The sequence below is a fragment of the Adelges cooleyi genome, unplaced genomic scaffold, assembly GCF_023614345.1.
Source record: "Adelges cooleyi isolate 19-005CV unplaced genomic scaffold, UGA_ACOO_1.1 ACOO_flye_CR_arks_rails_tigmint_CR_PRNA_108, whole genome shotgun sequence".
Classification (NCBI taxonomy): Eukaryota; Metazoa; Arthropoda; class Insecta; order Hemiptera; family Adelgidae; genus Adelges; species Adelges cooleyi.
This window is the reverse complement of record NW_026095761.1, coordinates 17,951,201-17,969,590: the sequence shown is the minus strand read 5'-3', so window position 1 is coordinate 17,969,590 and position 18,390 is coordinate 17,951,201. Positions and strand designations below refer to the sequence as shown.

General features: G+C 29.0%; 2 protein-coding genes across 2 annotated transcripts; both read left to right on the top strand.

The window, feature by feature from the left end:
- Positions 1-790: 790 nt before the first annotated feature.
- LOC126840614 (proline-, glutamic acid- and leucine-rich protein 1-like) lies at positions 791-4,780 on the top strand. The gene is made up of 12 exons (XM_050576476.1): positions 791-984; positions 1,059-1,143; positions 1,245-1,354; positions 1,437-1,508; positions 1,577-1,789; positions 1,858-2,015; positions 2,085-2,270; positions 2,335-2,451; positions 2,737-2,881; positions 3,026-3,211; positions 3,284-3,496; positions 4,193-4,780. Exons 1-12 carry the CDS (start codon positions 958-960, stop codon positions 4,748-4,750), a joined length of 2,070 nt encoding a protein of 689 aa, XP_050432433.1. The 5' UTR covers positions 791-957; the 3' UTR covers positions 4,751-4,780.
- A 760-nt stretch (positions 4,781-5,540) lies between these two features.
- Positions 5,541-18,009, top strand: LOC126842214 (small subunit processome component 20 homolog). The gene is made up of 31 exons (XM_050579103.1): positions 5,541-5,780; positions 5,907-6,193; positions 6,309-6,642; positions 6,721-6,939; positions 7,014-7,295; positions 7,379-7,623; positions 7,709-8,556; positions 8,619-8,778; positions 8,849-8,998; positions 9,074-9,250; positions 9,334-9,459; positions 9,530-9,696; positions 9,775-10,216; positions 10,295-10,512; positions 10,599-10,980; positions 11,068-11,254; positions 11,324-11,521; positions 12,300-12,433; positions 12,580-12,718; positions 12,803-13,660; positions 14,110-14,277; positions 14,357-14,579; positions 14,659-14,852; positions 14,996-15,166; positions 15,233-15,637; positions 15,710-15,892; positions 15,957-16,248; positions 16,334-16,578; positions 16,691-16,849; positions 17,393-17,662; positions 17,742-18,009. Exons 1-31 carry the CDS (start codon positions 5,736-5,738, stop codon positions 17,886-17,888), a joined length of 8,055 nt encoding a protein of 2,684 aa, XP_050435060.1. The 5' UTR covers positions 5,541-5,735; the 3' UTR covers positions 17,889-18,009.
- The last annotated feature ends 381 nt before the right edge of the window (positions 18,010-18,390 follow it).

Below are 18,390 nucleotides of genomic sequence, written 5' to 3'. Positions count from 1 at the left end.
GAGTAATAAAAATAGTAGTAATAATAATTGACACTAGAAAGTCCAATAATTATTAAATATTATTAATAAAAATATTGTTACTAATCACTGTACAGTAATAATTAACTAATTGTTATCCATTTATTGAGGTCTAAATAAACAATTTTTAATACTTAAGGATTAGTTTAATCATTTTCTGAATTAGTAAACAAAAACCGACAGAGTAATTATTAATACTAACAATATAATAATAATTATAAATAAAGATGAATAAAATAATACAAAACAATTATTCGATTTTTAATAGGTATTGTAATTTCTATCCAATATACGGCATAATTTTTAATATTTTATTTCTAAAATTTGTGATGATTATTTTAGTAGGTATATTGAAAATAATTTGTTTTTATACTAGTTACTTAAATAACTAACCAAAATGTTACCTAGGGTTCCGGGCTAATTACTAACAATCATGCACCTTTACCCAGTTGGTTCATGCAAGTTGAATAAATTTCCTTTTTTTTTTATTAACTAAAGTTAAGTAACATCTATTTGTAACTGAAATTTGTCGATCATTATTTGTTTTATCACGAAAATTGCATATTTTTCATTTCATTACGATTATCCCGATTCCTAATCAGAAAAGAATAAGTTTTCAAAAAATCAGCCATGGTATAAATCGCGATTTAAGATATCCTCAATCGTGGTCTAAGCTATAGATAATATTATTGTCATCCTTATCACTTGACTATTATCATTTATCATTAATATTATGATACCGTTTGTATATTGTTAATATTTATCAGTTGTTAAAATATGACCATGCGGCTTTCAGACTGTCAAGTCTCAATCCCCATGATTTTTTTTATAATAACAAATTGTTATTTCAATTTTTAATTTTGATTGTAAACGATATTTTTAAGGTATATTTTAAAAAATTAATTAAAGTAACATCCTAGACAGAGAAATTTCTTAAACATGAGTTCACAAAAAATTTCATTAAAGGTTTGAAGTCTTCCATTAGTTTTAAAATATTTGAAATTACTTATCCTTATAGTTAAATGTTTTACTTATTACAGGCTGATGAGGCTATTAACTGGTTCCAAAAAAATTTGAAAAATGGTATTAGTTATGGACTATCATTTGAAGATTATAAAATGTTTGGTGAGTTAAAAATAAAATAAAATATTAGTTCTAAAATACATTTCAATAAATAAAAAAAAAATCAAATTTCCTATTTTCTAAATTTGTATTTTGTTTTATAGAAGTGTTTATCACATCAACTCTTAATGATGTAGACATAAAAAAACAACTTCTTAGTTCAGTTTTGCCAAAATTCTTTGAAAATTTAACATCACCAAAGACTAATCAGTCTGTAAGTGTCATCTTAAATTATAAAACCAAATCCTGAATTTTTAGTCGCAAAATTGAATGATTTTTTTAAATATAATTTTCAGACAATCAACTCTCAGTTATCTGTTATGAGGTTATTTATGAAATATTATGGCAGTACATGCGGTCAATTTAAGGTGGTAGTGTTTATTAATGTTGCCAAAACATGTTCAATGATTTTAAACTAAATTTTATTTGTTTTTAGAGTGTAATAGACAAATTTACTTTAACAACAGTAAGTGAGTATTTTAGTGATGACAATATTATGCTAAAAGTCACCAAGTATTTAGCTTTGTATCCTCAGTGTGGTGGGCGAGGACAGCAAGGTGTTAATCATGCTGAGGCATGGACAAATCAGTTCAATGATTTCATTTACTGTGCTAATTATTTCTTAACTAAACTTTATTCCAATGTTGATGTAAGTTAATGTATTTTAATTTTATGCTTTCAACAGACATATTTCTTATACTTAATACAATTATCTAGTTTTTTATAAGCACGTGCACTAATGATAATTATGAAGGGAAGTTTGACATTAAGTGTTTAAATGTAATGCAAATTGAACAAATGACACCTAAAGAACGTTACGAAAAATTAACAGCCATATTTATTTTTTTTAACTCTGTTCTTCAAGCAATGCTACTGTAAGACCCTTTATAAATATATCTTTCAACAATTTCATACTATTATTTATTATTATGTTTTTAATATAGATCTATGTTTTCTACTGTTAAGAAATTTGATACCAACAAAATTATTCAATTCGCCTTAAGTGTTATTTCAGTAACTTCTGAGAAACTAAAAGCAACATCAACTACTGAGGATGTTATAGCGTTAGACAGCATGTTATGGAAGATACATTGTTCAGCCATTAAAACCATTTCAGCATTAATCAAAAGGTGAATGAAAAATTTATTTTAATAAAATATATTTTTTAATTAAAATGTATTTATCATCTTTTAGTTGTGGGCGCGTTTTAATACCTCAAGGAATGTTAATATGTCGATTATTAGTACAATCTCTTAATATTACAAACTATACAAACTGCCAATGGGTTTATGGTACAAACAGATCTAATCAGTGAGTATCAATATATAGTTTGGATATTTATTATATGATTATACATATATATTATATAATAAATGAAGGGTTCAGGGAAATAACCATACGGCACTTTAAAAATTTTGGTTTTGGCGTCATAAATTTGTTTTGCCATACTGAATTAAATTCTTGAAACATGTTATTCTAAGGTTAAAAAAAGTGACTTGTTTGGTTTTTTTCCTTCCCTTTCATGTATAAATATATAATAATATATTATGTATTAAGTATATATGGATGTATAAATATATATTTTTTTCCTTTTAGACAACAGCGTATATTGACTTATCAAGTCTTACGTACTTGGCAAGCAGTTGCTGGTTCCCAAAGTTCACTTGACATGTTTACAGAAAGTCTCGTTTCCAATATTTTGGCTGATATTAAATATGATAAACCGTCTCTTAGTTTAATTGTAAGTTAAACTGTGGTGTTAAGTATGGAATTCTCTATGGTTTTTTTAAAAAAAATGCTCTGATGGCCATTGGCATTAATCTCCAGTTTAAATAAACGTATTATAATTGCATGCTTAAAATAGAGTATTATTTATACATTTTAGATCGAAGAACAAGTTGGTAATAGGAAAAGGAAAAGTGGTGCGTTAAATGCAAAAATAATCAATCAGAGAGATACAATCGTCATGCACGACTATCATGCAAATGCAGCCATATGTAACCAAGCTCATGAAATCCTCCAATTAATTTTGAATACAATGTCATCGGATCTAAAACAGTTGCAGTTTAAAGTAGAAATTACATTTTTAAATTAGTATTTTTATTTAATCATTCATTATTACATTTGTTATCACCGATTTTAGGTATTTCAAAGTGCTGTCATGGGACTAGCATTGGATATAGTAAAATGTCAGCGACCAGTCGATTATCCTTTACCTTATTATAATGACGTGTGCAGAATAAATTTATTCAAATCATTATTAGCTTTAGTAATTTCTCCACATCCGCAGTGTGTAACTCAGACTTCAGTAGCAACACGATTATTTACTATGGGTTTAGTTGATCGTAATGTAAAGGTCAGTTAACAGTTTAATGAAATATAATGACGTATAAAGAGTATATAATTCAGTATGTTTTTAAACATTAATTATAATGACTAGTTGTATCATGTATAAAAAAACGTCTGGTCCACTCTTATTTGGTACTAGTTTTCTTCCATGCACATTCTGGTCAGTGCCACTAGCTAAATTTATCCATTTTATGATAAATGCTCATTTGATGTACACTTTCAAATAGCTTTTTGTAGAGACGCATCTTTTACTATTTTTTCTGCCCTTTGATATTGTACACATCCTACTGGATTCGTTGGCAACTCAGCTCCTGACTTTCTTACTGGGTTTTAGCCAGTAAAAGCTCTTGTATGAGTATATACCCATTACTATCTTATTTGATTATTCTTATTGGCTTTCCTTTATTGATTTTAGGATAAGATTGACATTTTTTATTGCCCTGCAGTCTTAAAAAAATGTCTTACACTTTCTTGTGAACAATCTTTTTTAGCTTCTTTCTTTACTCTGTTTATGTAAACTGGTTATACTACTAACAAAATAACTATCCATTCAATGTTGTTGCAATCAAATGTTTGTTTAATTATTAATTAAGCTAATTAAAAATTAATAATTTAACTAACTAAATAAAAATGATTATCAATAGTTTTTTTTTAATTTTCTAACTAGTATGCCATGTTTAAAATTGTTTATAAATTTATTTAGGTAAAAGAAATTAGTCGATCAGCTCTTGCGAAAATTGAGCACATTATTCATCCACGAAATGATACGTTATTCTTTCCACTTGAAAATGAAGTAGAAGTTGCATCAACCAATCAAAGCGCATTACCAGAAAATAATAGTCATTTTTTGAAAGAAATTGAAGTTGTAAATCCAGTTTTATCTGAGCAAGTGGTTAAAACTCAAATAGAAAAATGTAATGAAATTAAACAACACATACCTTTAGAACCCATTTCAGTAATTCCAACAATAAACACAACAGTGGTTGAAAATAAAGATGTTATTAAAGAAATGTCTCTAAAAAGTGTTAGAGAAATTGAAAAAATATCTGAGATACAGACATCAAATACATGTTTGATAAACAGTCAAAATCGACTTGCAGACAATATTGATTCTCAACAGTCCAATAATAAAGATATAGAACCTATGGATATAGAATGTAACAGTACTACTATACAACCAGATCAATCGGCAGCTATTAATGTTGAAGACAAAGATGAAGAAGTCATAGAAATGCTTAATGATTTTGTAGATTCTGATTAAAATTAAAAATAATAAAATATATTTATTTTACCTGGTGTTAATGATATTGTATCTAATATAAACATGTTATTAAACGTAGTAAGGTAATAATAATTTACATAAAATGTACATTTCTCATTGGGTGCTTACTAAAAGTATAAATTTTCTTTATAATATGTTTTACATATAATTTTTTAAATTATAGCACCATAATATCTTTGAAAAGCCATTTATACTATTTGATATAAAAAGATGAAATAATGGGTTTCAATATAACTAATTAGGCGAAAAGTATATGAGCCAACTAAACAATATGCACAAGTGTTAAGTGTTACGCCGAGAGGTACTGATATTAATTTGAAACTACCGTTAGCTTATTTTTTAGTTTCAAGTACTTGTATTTTATCTAGGCTGTGATATTACTAAACTTTTGTACATGTTTTGTGTAAAAAGAATTCAAATTTAATGAAAAATGTATGTTAGCGAGTAGCGAGGTAGTTTACCATTCATCCCCATCTGTTTTCATATGGTAATCTGTTTTAACTTTTAATACTGTCAGCACTGATGTTAAATCAGTTATCCGCCGCAGAACATTACCAAAGCAATTCCGCAACCCCGAATTGCCATACAAATTTGAAATTTTCCAAATTTTATTTGATTTAAAATGTAATTGACTTCTCAATTCCCGTCATGGGATATATATTGTATAAGTATATAACCTCACAATCGTATAACCTGAGCGGCTAATGCTAATCTCTTCATCGTGCTTATCAGTCGTTATCCTTATCACTGATCAGTCAGAGCATGGCTTTCCTCGTGGTAATGAGTAGGTATAATAATATATTGTCAGTTTATTCATAACAGAACAAATTGTTCATGGGTTTATTGGAATTTGGAAATAATTTACAATTTTTTTGTTTTCTTACAATTAGTTCACATAAAATATGTTTATACTACTGTGTTATAATTGGTTTTGAAGTATAATTTGTGTATTTAATCCGTAAAAATGGCAAACAAATCACACCGTCATAAGGAAAAGAATACGTTTAGAGTAAGATAATATATTTTAAACTATATTTGGATTTATCCATAATCCACATTATTTTTAATGTTGCATTTGACTAATAGTTCAATATTTTATATGTGTGTTAAACAACATTATTTGTTATTGTTTTAGTTTCAACCATTTAGTGAAAGAATAGCGGAAATCGATATTGATGTTTTTCATCGAGTAGGACATAGTAATGAAGAGATTGATGACTCTCAAAAAACTGTACTATATCAAACTATTGAGCGATGGAACGACTTGAATAGATCAGAAAATTATGATCAGATTTGCAACGATTTGAAACCATTGCAATTAGAAAGTCTGCCTCAGTTATTGGCTAGAAAATCAGAAATTGCACAAGTGTTATTCAAATATTTAGATGAACCAAATTCACTATCAATTCAAGCTCTTTTAGAGTAAGTGGATTCAGAGTACTGTTAATACTAATGCATTATTAATGCCTCAAAATATCTTAGGTATATAATATTTTATTCAAAATATATTTATAGTAATATGTTGTTTATATGTTAGGTTTGTTGTAGCATTTGCTAAAGACTTACAACAGGAGTTTTATGAATATTTTCCGGAGTTCTTAAAGTTTTGTATAAAACTTTTGAAAACAAAAGATGCTGAACAAATAGAGTGGTCATTTACTTGTCTTGCTTATTTATTCAAATTCTTATGGCGTTTGGTTGTACGAGATGTAAAACCTATATTTGAGTATATAGTTCCTTTGTTAGGAGATGATCAGCCTTCCTACGTTAATGATTTTGCTGCAGAATGTTTTTCTTTCGTAGCTAGAAAAGTAAAAGACAAGAAGAATTTTTTAAAAATTGTATTAAAAAACCTAAAACATAGACGTGATGTAAGTTGGATAACTGTAGAAATTTGATATCTGTTGTAATTTTATTTGTACTGTAGTTACTCATTTTTTTTTTTTTAGAGCGTTTATGGATGTTCTAAATTAATCTTTGAGACAATTAAGGGAATGGCCGGTGGCTTACACACTTGTGCTGATCACTTTTTACCAATTTATATTAATTCTCTTGCTGACCCGGATATTTCGTATAAATTACTCTATGACGTATTAGACATGTTGTTTGATAACATTTTTGAACATATAGATCCAAAAAAGAGTACTCTCATATGGACTGTTCTTAAGGTGAACAAATAATTCAAATTGCATTTGTCTTTTGTATCAAATAAACTTCACGTGTTCTTGTTTAAATATTATAGACTGCGGCTACGGATTTTATGAAAAACTATGACAATGATCCAAATGAACGAACATGTGAAAATTTGAATCAACTTTTACTTTTATGCCATCGATTTCTGTCTCACAAATATGGTGCATGTGTTAATAATTTACCAGAATTATTTGAATGGCTATGTGGGTATTTAGATCATGAGCCTCAGTTAGCTCAAGATCATTTATGTACCTTAGCATCAATTGTCAGCACGGTTTGCTTGTATAGAACTGGTTTACCATCGTATCAATGTTATAGTTTAATAGAAAAGGTTGGAATACATTTTATTTAATAAAAACAAATGTTAAAATTAGACTATTAATTAGTTGTTAACTCATTTTATTGCATGTGCAGGTTATGTCGATAAAACATACTGATGTATTGGTATCATTTGTTGAACAAATGAAAAATTACATTAATTTTGAACTGTCCATTATGCAAAAGTTGTTGTGCCACGTTGGTACACTTATAAACACAAATCAAGAAATTCCAAAAAGCATAATTATTTGTTTGTCGAGTTATTTGAACAATAATTCTCCATTAAGCTCTTACGGATATAAAAAATGGAGAGCAATTTATAAAAACTCACTTTATGGAAAGTAAGTATTTTATTTTGTAACATACTTTTATATGAACTAAAAAATATAATTATAAATTCTATAAGAAAACTATTTGCTATTTCAGGCATAACGAGAGCCAAATTATTGGAGATTATACTATAAAGTGTTTGGAGCATTTTAATAATGAAAATTTCAATGGCGAAGATATCACTTGTCTATTGATTTTACTTCAACATTTTTGTCATTGTGAAATTGAAGCTACAGCAGTTTTAAAAAAATTGTTTAATATAGTAGTTAAAAATTTAAACCAAGGAGATATTGCAAATTTGTTTTGTTTCCTGAACATTATTGAGACTATAATGAGACTTGACGAAGATCCGGATTGCTGGTTCTCTTTACCAGAACTAATACCTCAGCTGCAATCTCTTTTAGATTATAAATATGGATGTTGTTCATTAGTACTGCGTATTATTCAATTACTGATTACCAATTTAAAAGTTAACACCAGTGATGTGTATGTACACAATTTAGAAAAAAAACTTATTGACTTACTATCATCTCCATACCATCAAGTCCGTTATACAAGTTGTAAAATACTTGTGGCTATCAATTCGTTGACTGACCTCACCGAGAGAAATAATTTGTTCAAGTTACTAGAATCCGTAGAAAAAGTTCCCGCCTCATTGAATGAATATCGTGAACGCCTTTTACGTGTACAGCATTTAGATAGCAACGAGACATTTGAAAATACTTATAAATCAGTAGAAGATGCAATGGAAATTGCTGTAAAGTTTCTGTTAGGAAATTTGCATCTGAACTTTAAACCTATGTGGGTTCCGGTCGCTAAATTAATAGTATCGCATGCCAGAACATCAAAAAAGTTCTGGCCAATATATGAAGAACACTTAAAATTGACACTAAAGCCTGAAAATTACATATTAAAAAATGTAACATTAAAAGAAGAATTTAAAAGTATGTTTATTGTTAATTTGTTACGTTTGTAATGTTGTATACGTTTAAATAAACTGTTTTAGTTGATTTTGTGGCTGAGCGCTTAAAAAAATTAAACAATACATCTGAGAGGGTCGATATCAATAACTATAGAATATTATTATGGAATACCATGTGTGATTTTGGAGATCTTATTCAACAGAAAAACAAAGACGTGGTGGAACATTTTCTCGCTTTTATCAGGTATTTGTCATTAAATAACATTTTAATAATAAAATACTTCGAACATTTGTGTAATTAATGTAAATTATAGATCAGAGTACATGTGCAGTAATTCAGAATTAGCTAACAGTTGGAATATTAAACAAAATTCCACTGAAAAAAATGATGAAATTGACTGTGAAGAAAGTGTAACAGAACATAATTCTGACGAACATTCAACTTCTAAAAAATCTCTTACAAAGTATATTTAACAGTTATTTGAAGTACTAACAATTTTTTAATTTTATTAATATTAATTTTTTTTTTTGTATTCCAGATTATTGTTGGCCTATTTGAAGTTGATGTCGACCATACGTAGTCCTAAGAGTTTATTCAAAGAATCGGAAATATATGATGTATACTTAAGTCTTTTAGCAAATAAAAATGCAGAAATACAGAAAGCGTCTTTTGACTGTCTATTAATGTATAAACAGAAGCACATCGTACCTTACAAGTATTTACATTATCACTATATAATATTATTTATTTAGGTATAATATTGTTTTTGAGAAATAATTTTTAATGTACTTTTAACAGAGAAAACATTTATAAGCTTATCAATGAAAAATCTTTCAAGTCCGAGTTGGTAATGTTCAAAGTGGACTCTGAAAGTGATGTGATACTTGCCGAGCATCGACCACTTCTATTACCTCTTATAATGAGGTATAAATATTATAGTAATTAAATTTTAATAATACAGTTTTTAGCATACTGTAAAAGTTGTTGGTTGCAGGTTGGTTTATGGCAAATTATTAGGTGGAGGTGGTGCTAAATCTGGTAGTAAATGTTCTGGACAAAATCGTCGAACTGCCATTATGCGTTTTCTTGTTGGTTGCGAAGAATCCGAACTTGTTGTCTTTATGCAAATGGTTTTCAGAGTTCTCCATTGTCAAATTGAATGTAAGAATTAAAATATTTGCACAGGTGTTCTTAAATAATGATTTTTGTAGTTTATGTAACCACGGTATTCTCTTACAGATTCAGATTGCCCAGTAGAAATGACTCGTCATATAGTAGAAACCATTGATTTAGGAAATGTGTTGCCTCCTAGACGACTTCTTTCTTCGGTCAACATGTGTGCTGTAATATTGAAACAATGTGGAGCTTTAACTGGTACAAGCGGTCTTTATTATATGCTCAAAGTTTTGCTATGTGTTGGCGCGAACATTAAAGCTATTTTATCAAACCGTTTGGATGTACATGTTGGCTATTTAAGTACAATATCCAAAGTACGAGTGACTACTATTGAAACATTATCAACGTTTTTTGAACAATTTGAAAACTTTTCCTGGAACAGAAACTTTTTAAATTCTATCTTTGATGTTTTCGTGGAACCATCATTAGTAAAAATGCCAGTTGAATGTGCTCAACATCCAACTCCTTTGATGAAGCTTATGATAATTTGGAGTAAAATTCCTAGGTATAAACTGTCTATGTATATGTATAATTTTTTAAAAAATTATATCGAAGATATTTTAGTTTTGAATTTACATTTCAGATATTATTGTTTATTGGGATACAATGTCAATAATGTTACGCCAATAGAAATTTTAATTCAACTACTAACATCGGATAAAGTTCACATGAGTGTGAAGAAAATTGTTCTCGATATTATAGATAGATTGTTAACTTATGATGGAACAATAGATGACACTATGGAAACTGATATTCCTCCACTTGATGTGCCGATTCCGTTGGTACCTTCAGAATTCAGTGGTAACCTACATTAATTAATCTGTAAAATTCTCTTATATATTCTACTAACAGTAGTTGCATTTTATTGTATTGCTGTGTGATTTCAGATGAGTTAAATATTGGATCAAAATTGTTGTATCCATATCTGCCTATAGTTCTTAAATATCTATACAATGATCTATCCAATAAACGAGGTGTGGGCTTGGCGTCAGTAGAAATGTCCATAATGACTAAAGCCTCTGAACTCGTGCGAGATGAACAATCCAGTTCAAACCTTTTATCTTTATTATTTCCTGTATTATTGAAGAAAGCTACTGGAGACGATTCAGCAATTGCTCCGTTGTTCGCTACTGTTAATTCTTTGGTCTCAAATGTGAAAGATGTTGGAACATTACCACGACAATTAGCCACACTTTATGGTAGCGTTGTAGGTCAATACAGTAGAAATATGCTACTTGAGTTCACTAAGACAATTGCACAAAAGAGCCAGTTAGTATTTTAAACAAAGTCTAAAATAAAGTCTGTAAAGTTTCAATAATATATTTTATATTTTTAATATCTAACATTTTTATTTAGACATAGTCGCATACACTGTGATATACTCAACGATTTGAATGCTTGGGATAAAAGGCATTTAGATCAACCCGATTATGATCGTAGGATGAACGCATTGAAAAAAGTTAAATCCTTGATAGAAGACGATGAAATATCTGTAGAGTTTGGCGCTTTCATAATCTACAACTGTTTTTATATTTTTAATAATGTAAGGAATTTTTAATGGAAAGAAGAAAGCTATTAACTGTATTTAAAATAAAAAAATGATTGTTTTAAGGTGAATGATATTGGACTCCGTGACTCTGCAGGTACATGTTTGAGAGATATTAGTTGTCACTTGTGTTTAAAATATGCAAAGCAGTCTTCCGAACGAACGTTTATTTTGGATTCTGTACTATTGCCATTACTACGCAATGGAATACAAGGACATAAGGAGTTGGTTCAGTATGAATCAATTTCACTTTTGGGTCATCTGGTTAGTTATTGCAAATTCGTTTTTTGAAAAATGTTATTATCATCATCTCATAAAGGCGCATAGAACCAAAAGTGTATTTATATTAAGTGTATTTAAGTGCAGGGCGGGCAATTAAAGTTTTAACTATTTTTCAATATTTTTTTTAAAAAATGTTATTAAATCCACTAAGAAAAATTAACAATTTTTTGTATGTATAAATCCATGTCTCTTAAACCATCTGTAAAACATTAACCAACTTAAAGGCCATTTTGGAATTGAAAATAATGTATTAATTCCAAAACAAATTAAGTTCTGCCACCTACAGGAAAATTTTTTGTGAGGGTTGAGCCATATTAGTTTTAAAATATCGTATAATTCTAAAACCATTTATCATATAAAACGGAATTGAATTTTTTGTGGGTTAAGCTGTTTTGGTTTTATGCGCCTCATTATTTGTATTATCTGTATGACACTTGAAGCTTTGTTTTTATTTTGAAAAGTTTGCTCTTGCACCTCTTAATTGTTCTTTATAGTATACAAGTATTTTTTTAAAAATATGTTTTTAGCCTATCTCCCCCAGCCATTTTTTACATAAGAACTAGGGATGGCTTAAATACATTTTTTGTATTTTACTTTTCAATGTTAGAAAAATATATTTCCTAGTTTTTATTGTATATATATATATATATATAGCTGATTATAATATAACATAATATTCATAACAGAGTTTGATATAAAAATAATACATTTCGTGTCTTGTGATAAAAATTAAAATTAAAATTTGTCTATATTTTTGTAGTCGAGAAAATGTGCTCACGTTCATTTTGTGTTCAACGATTTACAACCTCTGTCCAATGAAACTGATTTGGAAGGTGATTTCTTTGAGAATATCCAGCATATACAAACGTATCGTAGAGTTAAAGCACTTCACAGGTAAATTTGGTTAAAAAGTTTAATATGGTATCTCATATAAGTTATAGTTCCTTTTTAAATTAAATTTTTGTTTACAGTGTACTTATCTTGTTTTTATTTTTAAAACTGCGTTCCAATACTAATATAATTTTATAATTTTTATCTAGATTCTGTGAAATTATGAAGAAGAGTTATCATTGTCCGAGGCCTAAGACTATTATCGATTATGTTTTTCCCTTAGCTAATCAATTTTTATGCAATCAAAAGTATTCTTCCAAAAATAGTCTTGTTGATGCCGCTGTAGAAGTAATTAGTATTTATTTTCTTAGTTAATCCCAATGCAATATGTTTTATGTGGTTTTTAGTTGATACATGTGTTTAATTTTCTAGGCTGTGATCATAATGAGTCGTATACTTCCGTGGCAACAATATGAGACATTATTAAAGCTTTATTTATCAAAGTTGCGTCAATCGCTTGAATTTCAAAAACAAATGGTTCGTGTAGTTTCTGGTGTATTAGACTCATTTCATTTTGATTTGTCACGAGCAAGTGTACGACAATCACAAAACACACAAAAATCCACCTTACCACAAGTAATTGAGAAAACTTCACAGCAAGTTGTTCAAGCTAAACAAACTAAAAATACGTCCGACCTGAATAATGAATCCATGATGGACATAGATGACGAAGTAGATGAAAACGAGAATGCTGAAATTACAGAAACGCCAAATGAATCAATTTTGGAAAGAGTTCAAGTGTTGTGTCCTTCTACAGCCAACAAAATCACTAAAGAAATCGCTATAGGTTTGGTCCCCCAATTGAATAAGAACTTAGCAGAATACTCTGAGTCAGACCGGAGACATAAAATGAATAAAAAACAAGCAGAATATGACAAAGAAGAAATGGAAATGTTGAAAATACCTGTTGCTCTTGCTGTAGTGAAATTACTGCAAAAACTGCCCGCTCCAATGCTGCAAGATAACTTGCAGAGCATTTTCATGAAATTATGTACCTTCTTAAAATCACGTTTAGAAAGTGTTCGACGGGTTACACGTGAAACATTACAAAATATAATGACAACGTTGGGTACAAGTTATATGAGTATGTTGCTGAACGAAATGACAGCTTTGTTGACCAAAGGCTTCCAAGTACACGTCCTTATTTATACAATACATGCAATTTTGGTATCATTAAGCCATTGCTTTGAGAAAGGTCATATGGATAGCTGCTTGCCATATCTTATAGAGGTAAAATAAAAATAATCCATCTTTAAAAAATATACTTTAGTAGAGTAAACTAAATATTCAGTTACTTTATGGCACATGGTATAAAGCTTTGTACTACTGCACTTTTTTAATGAATAGATAATATTATTTCAAAAATAAAGATGACAATATTAACTTTCAATGAGTATTGAGCAACTAAAAAAATAGTGAAATAGAAAAAATCTATTCTTTATTTTTGTATTTGTTTGATTTAGGCAAATAAAAATGTATAAAGTTAATATCAAAATGTATTGTATTGATTAATACAATACAAAATGGTTCCGAAGATACATTTTACCTACATACATGTGTGCTAGAAAAAACTAAATATGTAACATGGTTGCTTTTTAAATAACAAAAATTAAATTATGTATAATTTTTATTTTTTACTAGTGAGATAAAATTAAATCTGTTTAAATTTCTGTCAATAGGTTGTCAAAGTAGACTTATTTGGTGTCAGTTCTGATGAAAAAGAAGTTACTAAAATTGCAGGGAAAACTGTCGAAGCACGTGGCAACAAAAGCTACAATACTTTGCATATTGCTGCAGAGTTTATAACTGAAAAAAGTTTATTGAATTTGGTCGTACCTTTCAAAGATGTAAGCTCAAAAATATAATCAAACTACATAATTTTGTGTATCTTGTTTTCATATTTTAACCAAACAATTATTTCAACAGATACTGTTTTCAACGCTATCATTTAAAAATATACGAAAATGTAATGAAAGTTTGCAGCACATTGTAACGGGTTTGATTGATAACAAATTTGTTAATAATGAATCATTGTTAGAACTGGCTTACGGTATCGTATCGCAAAGTATTCCAGCACTGAATGCTGAACCAAAACAAGAAGTTAAAAAAAAGGAACTGAAACGACCCGATTCATTTATCATTCCTCAAGGTACATATTATGATGATAATATAAAAATATTTTATGGACTTTATCTCTATTTATTTTAATGTATGTTATTTATTCTCAGAGCCTAAACGTACATCTGTGCCTTTTGATGTAAAAATGTGTGCTCAAACTAATGCTCACGTTGTTGTACAATTTGGGTTAAGTTTATTTCAATTTATGTTGAAGCGCGAAATGTTGAAAAGTGCTGCATTTTCTCCATTTGTTGATCCCTTTGTTCCATTAGTGATGAATTCAATGATATCTGAACACGTTAAGGTATGTTCTTATATTCATAAACATTTAAAAAATAATAATAACAATAGTATTAAAAGAATTAAAAAATAAATAATAAATTACTCAATTCTAACAATTAACATGCTCGCTTTGGTATATTATTTACTAATCAATTTTTTTTTCAGCTCACTACTTTAGCATTACAATGTATGAATTGGCTTTTAAAGCGAAACCTACCTTCCATTAAAGAAAACATTGATGTAATCTCAGACAGATTATTTGATATTGTTCACAAATATGCGACTGGGCAAAACTGTGGTGGAGACAATTCTGAACTTGTTATGGCAGCATTCAAAGTAAATGCATTTCTTGTTGTTAATTCCTTAAGATTTTATCTATAAGAATTTTTTATTTAATTTTAGACTCTGTCAACTTATATACGTGAAGTAAAACATCACAAACTTAGCAATGATCGTCTACGTACTTCAGTTTTATATGCAGAACAAGAATTATCTTGTATTGAAAACGGGGGCAACACGGTAACAACAACATTCACGCTTATCAAAGCAATACTCAGTCGACAGTATAACTGTCCTGAACTTAAAGAGTTAATGGACCATGTAGCCAAAGCGAGTATAACGTGTGAACGTGATGCTGTACGCACTCAAGCACGACAAACGTTTTACACATACTTAATGGATTACCCTATAAAAAAGGCTCTGAATGGCCATATCCAGTTTTATTTGTCACAGCTCGAGTACGAATTACAAAATGGAAGGGAATCTGCTCTTGAAATGATTACCCTATTGATAAAAACCCTGCCAGCAGTATGTTCAGACATAAAATATTACAGCTAATAATGAGATTGTAATTTTGAAGTTTTGATTTTTTTTTTATAGGATGAATTGAGCAAACAAAGTTCAGCAATATTTGTATCCTTGAGTGCTCAAATGATCAATGATAGCGTAGCAACATGTCGAAAAAGTGCAGCAGATGCTATAGCAATTTTATTAGGTAGACTCCCGAAAGCCATCACTTCTACTTTGTACGAAATTGCTTTGACTTGGTTACAAGAAACAAGAGTAAGTTACTCAATCAAATGATTAAATCAATGTAATTTTGTTATAAATAATTATTATATTACAGATCATTCATAGACAGTTAGGAGCCCAATTAATAAGCGTATTCGTAAGTGTTGAGGGAGAAGAATTCAAGCAACGTCTTAAAACGACTTTACCACTTCTCTGTGCACATCTAAAACGTAGCACTTCTATAGATGGCCCTGGACGATTTGTAAAAATTCACACGCCTGAAACTAATGACCAAAATTTAGATCATTTAATTTTTCAATGTCTTACCACTTGTGTTAATATTGTTAAAACGTGTTCTAATATTTTCGTTAAATCGTCCTATTATGAGATTATAAAAAATATCGCGAGTAAGTATTATATAAATTTAAAAAAAAAAAACTATTCACTATTTATAATTAAATGATATTCATACATTACTACCATTATTATCAGTATCCTGTCAAGAATTGTTACGAGACGATCATGAATGGGTTCGACTTGGAGCACTTCAATTTTTAAAACAGTATTTATCTTCAATTGACCCTTTAAAGGTGGCTTTGCAAGTGTCACAGAAAGTAAATAAAGAAGAACAACGTTACTTATACTATAATACCAGACAAAATGTTAAGATGTTGTGCTTGGATTTAGTAGATCAAATTATTCCTGGTCATGAACTACTCGGAGAAATTTTAAATGAAGTAATATATAATAAAAATTACTTTTTTGATATGTTTAACTAATTTTTAAATATTTAATTATTTGCATTCTATGTGTTTCTTTGTTTAAAATATGTTCTATCATTGTTTGTAGACAAAAGAGAGTATTTTATATTTAATGGATATTTTGAAAACCATCAGATCCAAGAAGTCACAAAATGAAAAAAGTGAACTATCAATTGGATGGCTGTTAAAACACTTAAACAAACTTGTTTATATCGAGGTGTCTAAATATCCACAAAACTATACTGTTGTGAGTACTTTTTTAGTGGTATGGTTAGAAGTTATAATATAAACATATGGCGGAAACGGAAAAGGGATCTGCGAGAATCCTAATCGCTGGAAAGGCCAAAACATCAATCAGGGTTAGAAACATATTTAAGAAGAAAAAAAATTATGTTTTCTGCTTAAAGACACTTTTTTTTAATTTTTGGTTAAGTTTCATTCCTTATGTATGTACAATAAAAAGTGAGTACCATTTCAAACTTTAAAGCGTTTTTTCTTAGAAAAACAAATTTTCCGAAAATAAATTTAAACAAATATCACTTGGCTAAAATTGAGGAGAACGATTATAGTCTCAAAATGTTCATAATTTAGATTTTAGTACAAAATTTGGAATAACCAATAACTCAACATTTGATTTTTGCAACAGAGGTCCCTTTTTGCTTCTCATAGTATGTAATAAATTAAGAGGTAGAGAATGAAAAAAAAAATATTTGCACAAAATATTGTTTATTTACATACAATGTTTATTTTAAATTACAAACTACATTATTATAACAATTAAATGTTTTAGCGGAAAACCGTATTTGAGTTATATGGTGCTTTAGCGGCTCGACTAGAACGTGTGAAGCTCGTCCCAGTCTTAAAAATTATTTTGAAACCATTGATCCGAGAATTATCTACATTGGATGACGCCGGACTTGAAATAAGACGGGTAGCCAAAGGAGCTGCAAGCAATATAAAAAAGAAATGTGGTCCTGACACATACAATGAAAATTGTTCTATTGTCCAGCGAGTTCTAAATGCAAAGAGAGCTTTGCGAAAGAAAGCATCTTTGTTACAAGTCAGTTGATACCAGTTTATAGGAATACAATTCATATTAGTAATTAAGTTGATGTACATTACGCTCAATTGTTTTTTAGGTTATGACTGATCCTGAATTAGCCGCAAAAAGGAAAATAGCCAAGCAAGCAAAGAAGAAAGTTAGCAAAAAACGTAAGATAGAAAAGGCTAAACAGAAAAATATTAAAACAAGAATTAAAAAAGACTTGGACTTGGAAGATTGTTAAGTTGTATTTGACTGTTTCTTGTAAGCTATGTGATTTAATTAAATTTTTAATAGACTAATCAGTGACCGTTTTGTAAATTGTTCATTTGTAATTGAAAAAATAAAATAAAATGTATGTTTAATATACAAACATAAATATTGTTTCTTTCCCGTGAGTCTTATTACAACACAATTGTATGATGGAATAAGCTCAAGTTACATTTTGTTCAAAGAATGCAAGAACATAGTCATATGGTGGATATATGACAAACGTGGATTATTTAATGGAAAACAATACCTTCTTAGCTCCAAAATGGGTTTGTTTGATAAATTTGCTATGGCGTAAATGAAAATAATTTTCGATGACATAATCGGTCATGCGGCATGCTGGAGATTGTTAGGACAACTATGGTTCAGCAGGTCATGGACGTTGCTAACATCTTCAAGGGAAGACAGGAGAGATAATTTATAGAGGTTCCATAATATTTAATTAAAAAATGTGTCAACCACAGTAAAAAAAAAAT

Coding starts and splice junctions, on each gene's coding strand:
- LOC126840614 (XM_050576476.1), top strand. CDS start 958: ATGAGTTCACAAAAAATTTCATTAAAG. Junction 985..1,058: donor CACAAAAAATTTCATTAAAG/GTTTGAAGTCTT, acceptor TACTTATTACAG/GCTGATGAGGCTATTAACTG. Junction 1,144..1,244: donor TGAAGATTATAAAATGTTTG/GTGAGTTAAAAA, acceptor TTTGTTTTATAG/AAGTGTTTATCACATCAACT.
- LOC126842214 (XM_050579103.1), top strand. CDS start 5,736: ATGGCAAACAAATCACACCGTCATAAGGAAAAGAATACGTTTAGA. Junction 6,940..7,013: donor TCATATGGACTGTTCTTAAG/GTGAACAAATAA, acceptor TAAATATTATAG/ACTGCGGCTACGGATTTTAT. Junction 14,278..14,356: donor TGGTCGTACCTTTCAAAGAT/GTAAGCTCAAAA, acceptor TTATTTCAACAG/ATACTGTTTTCAACGCTATC.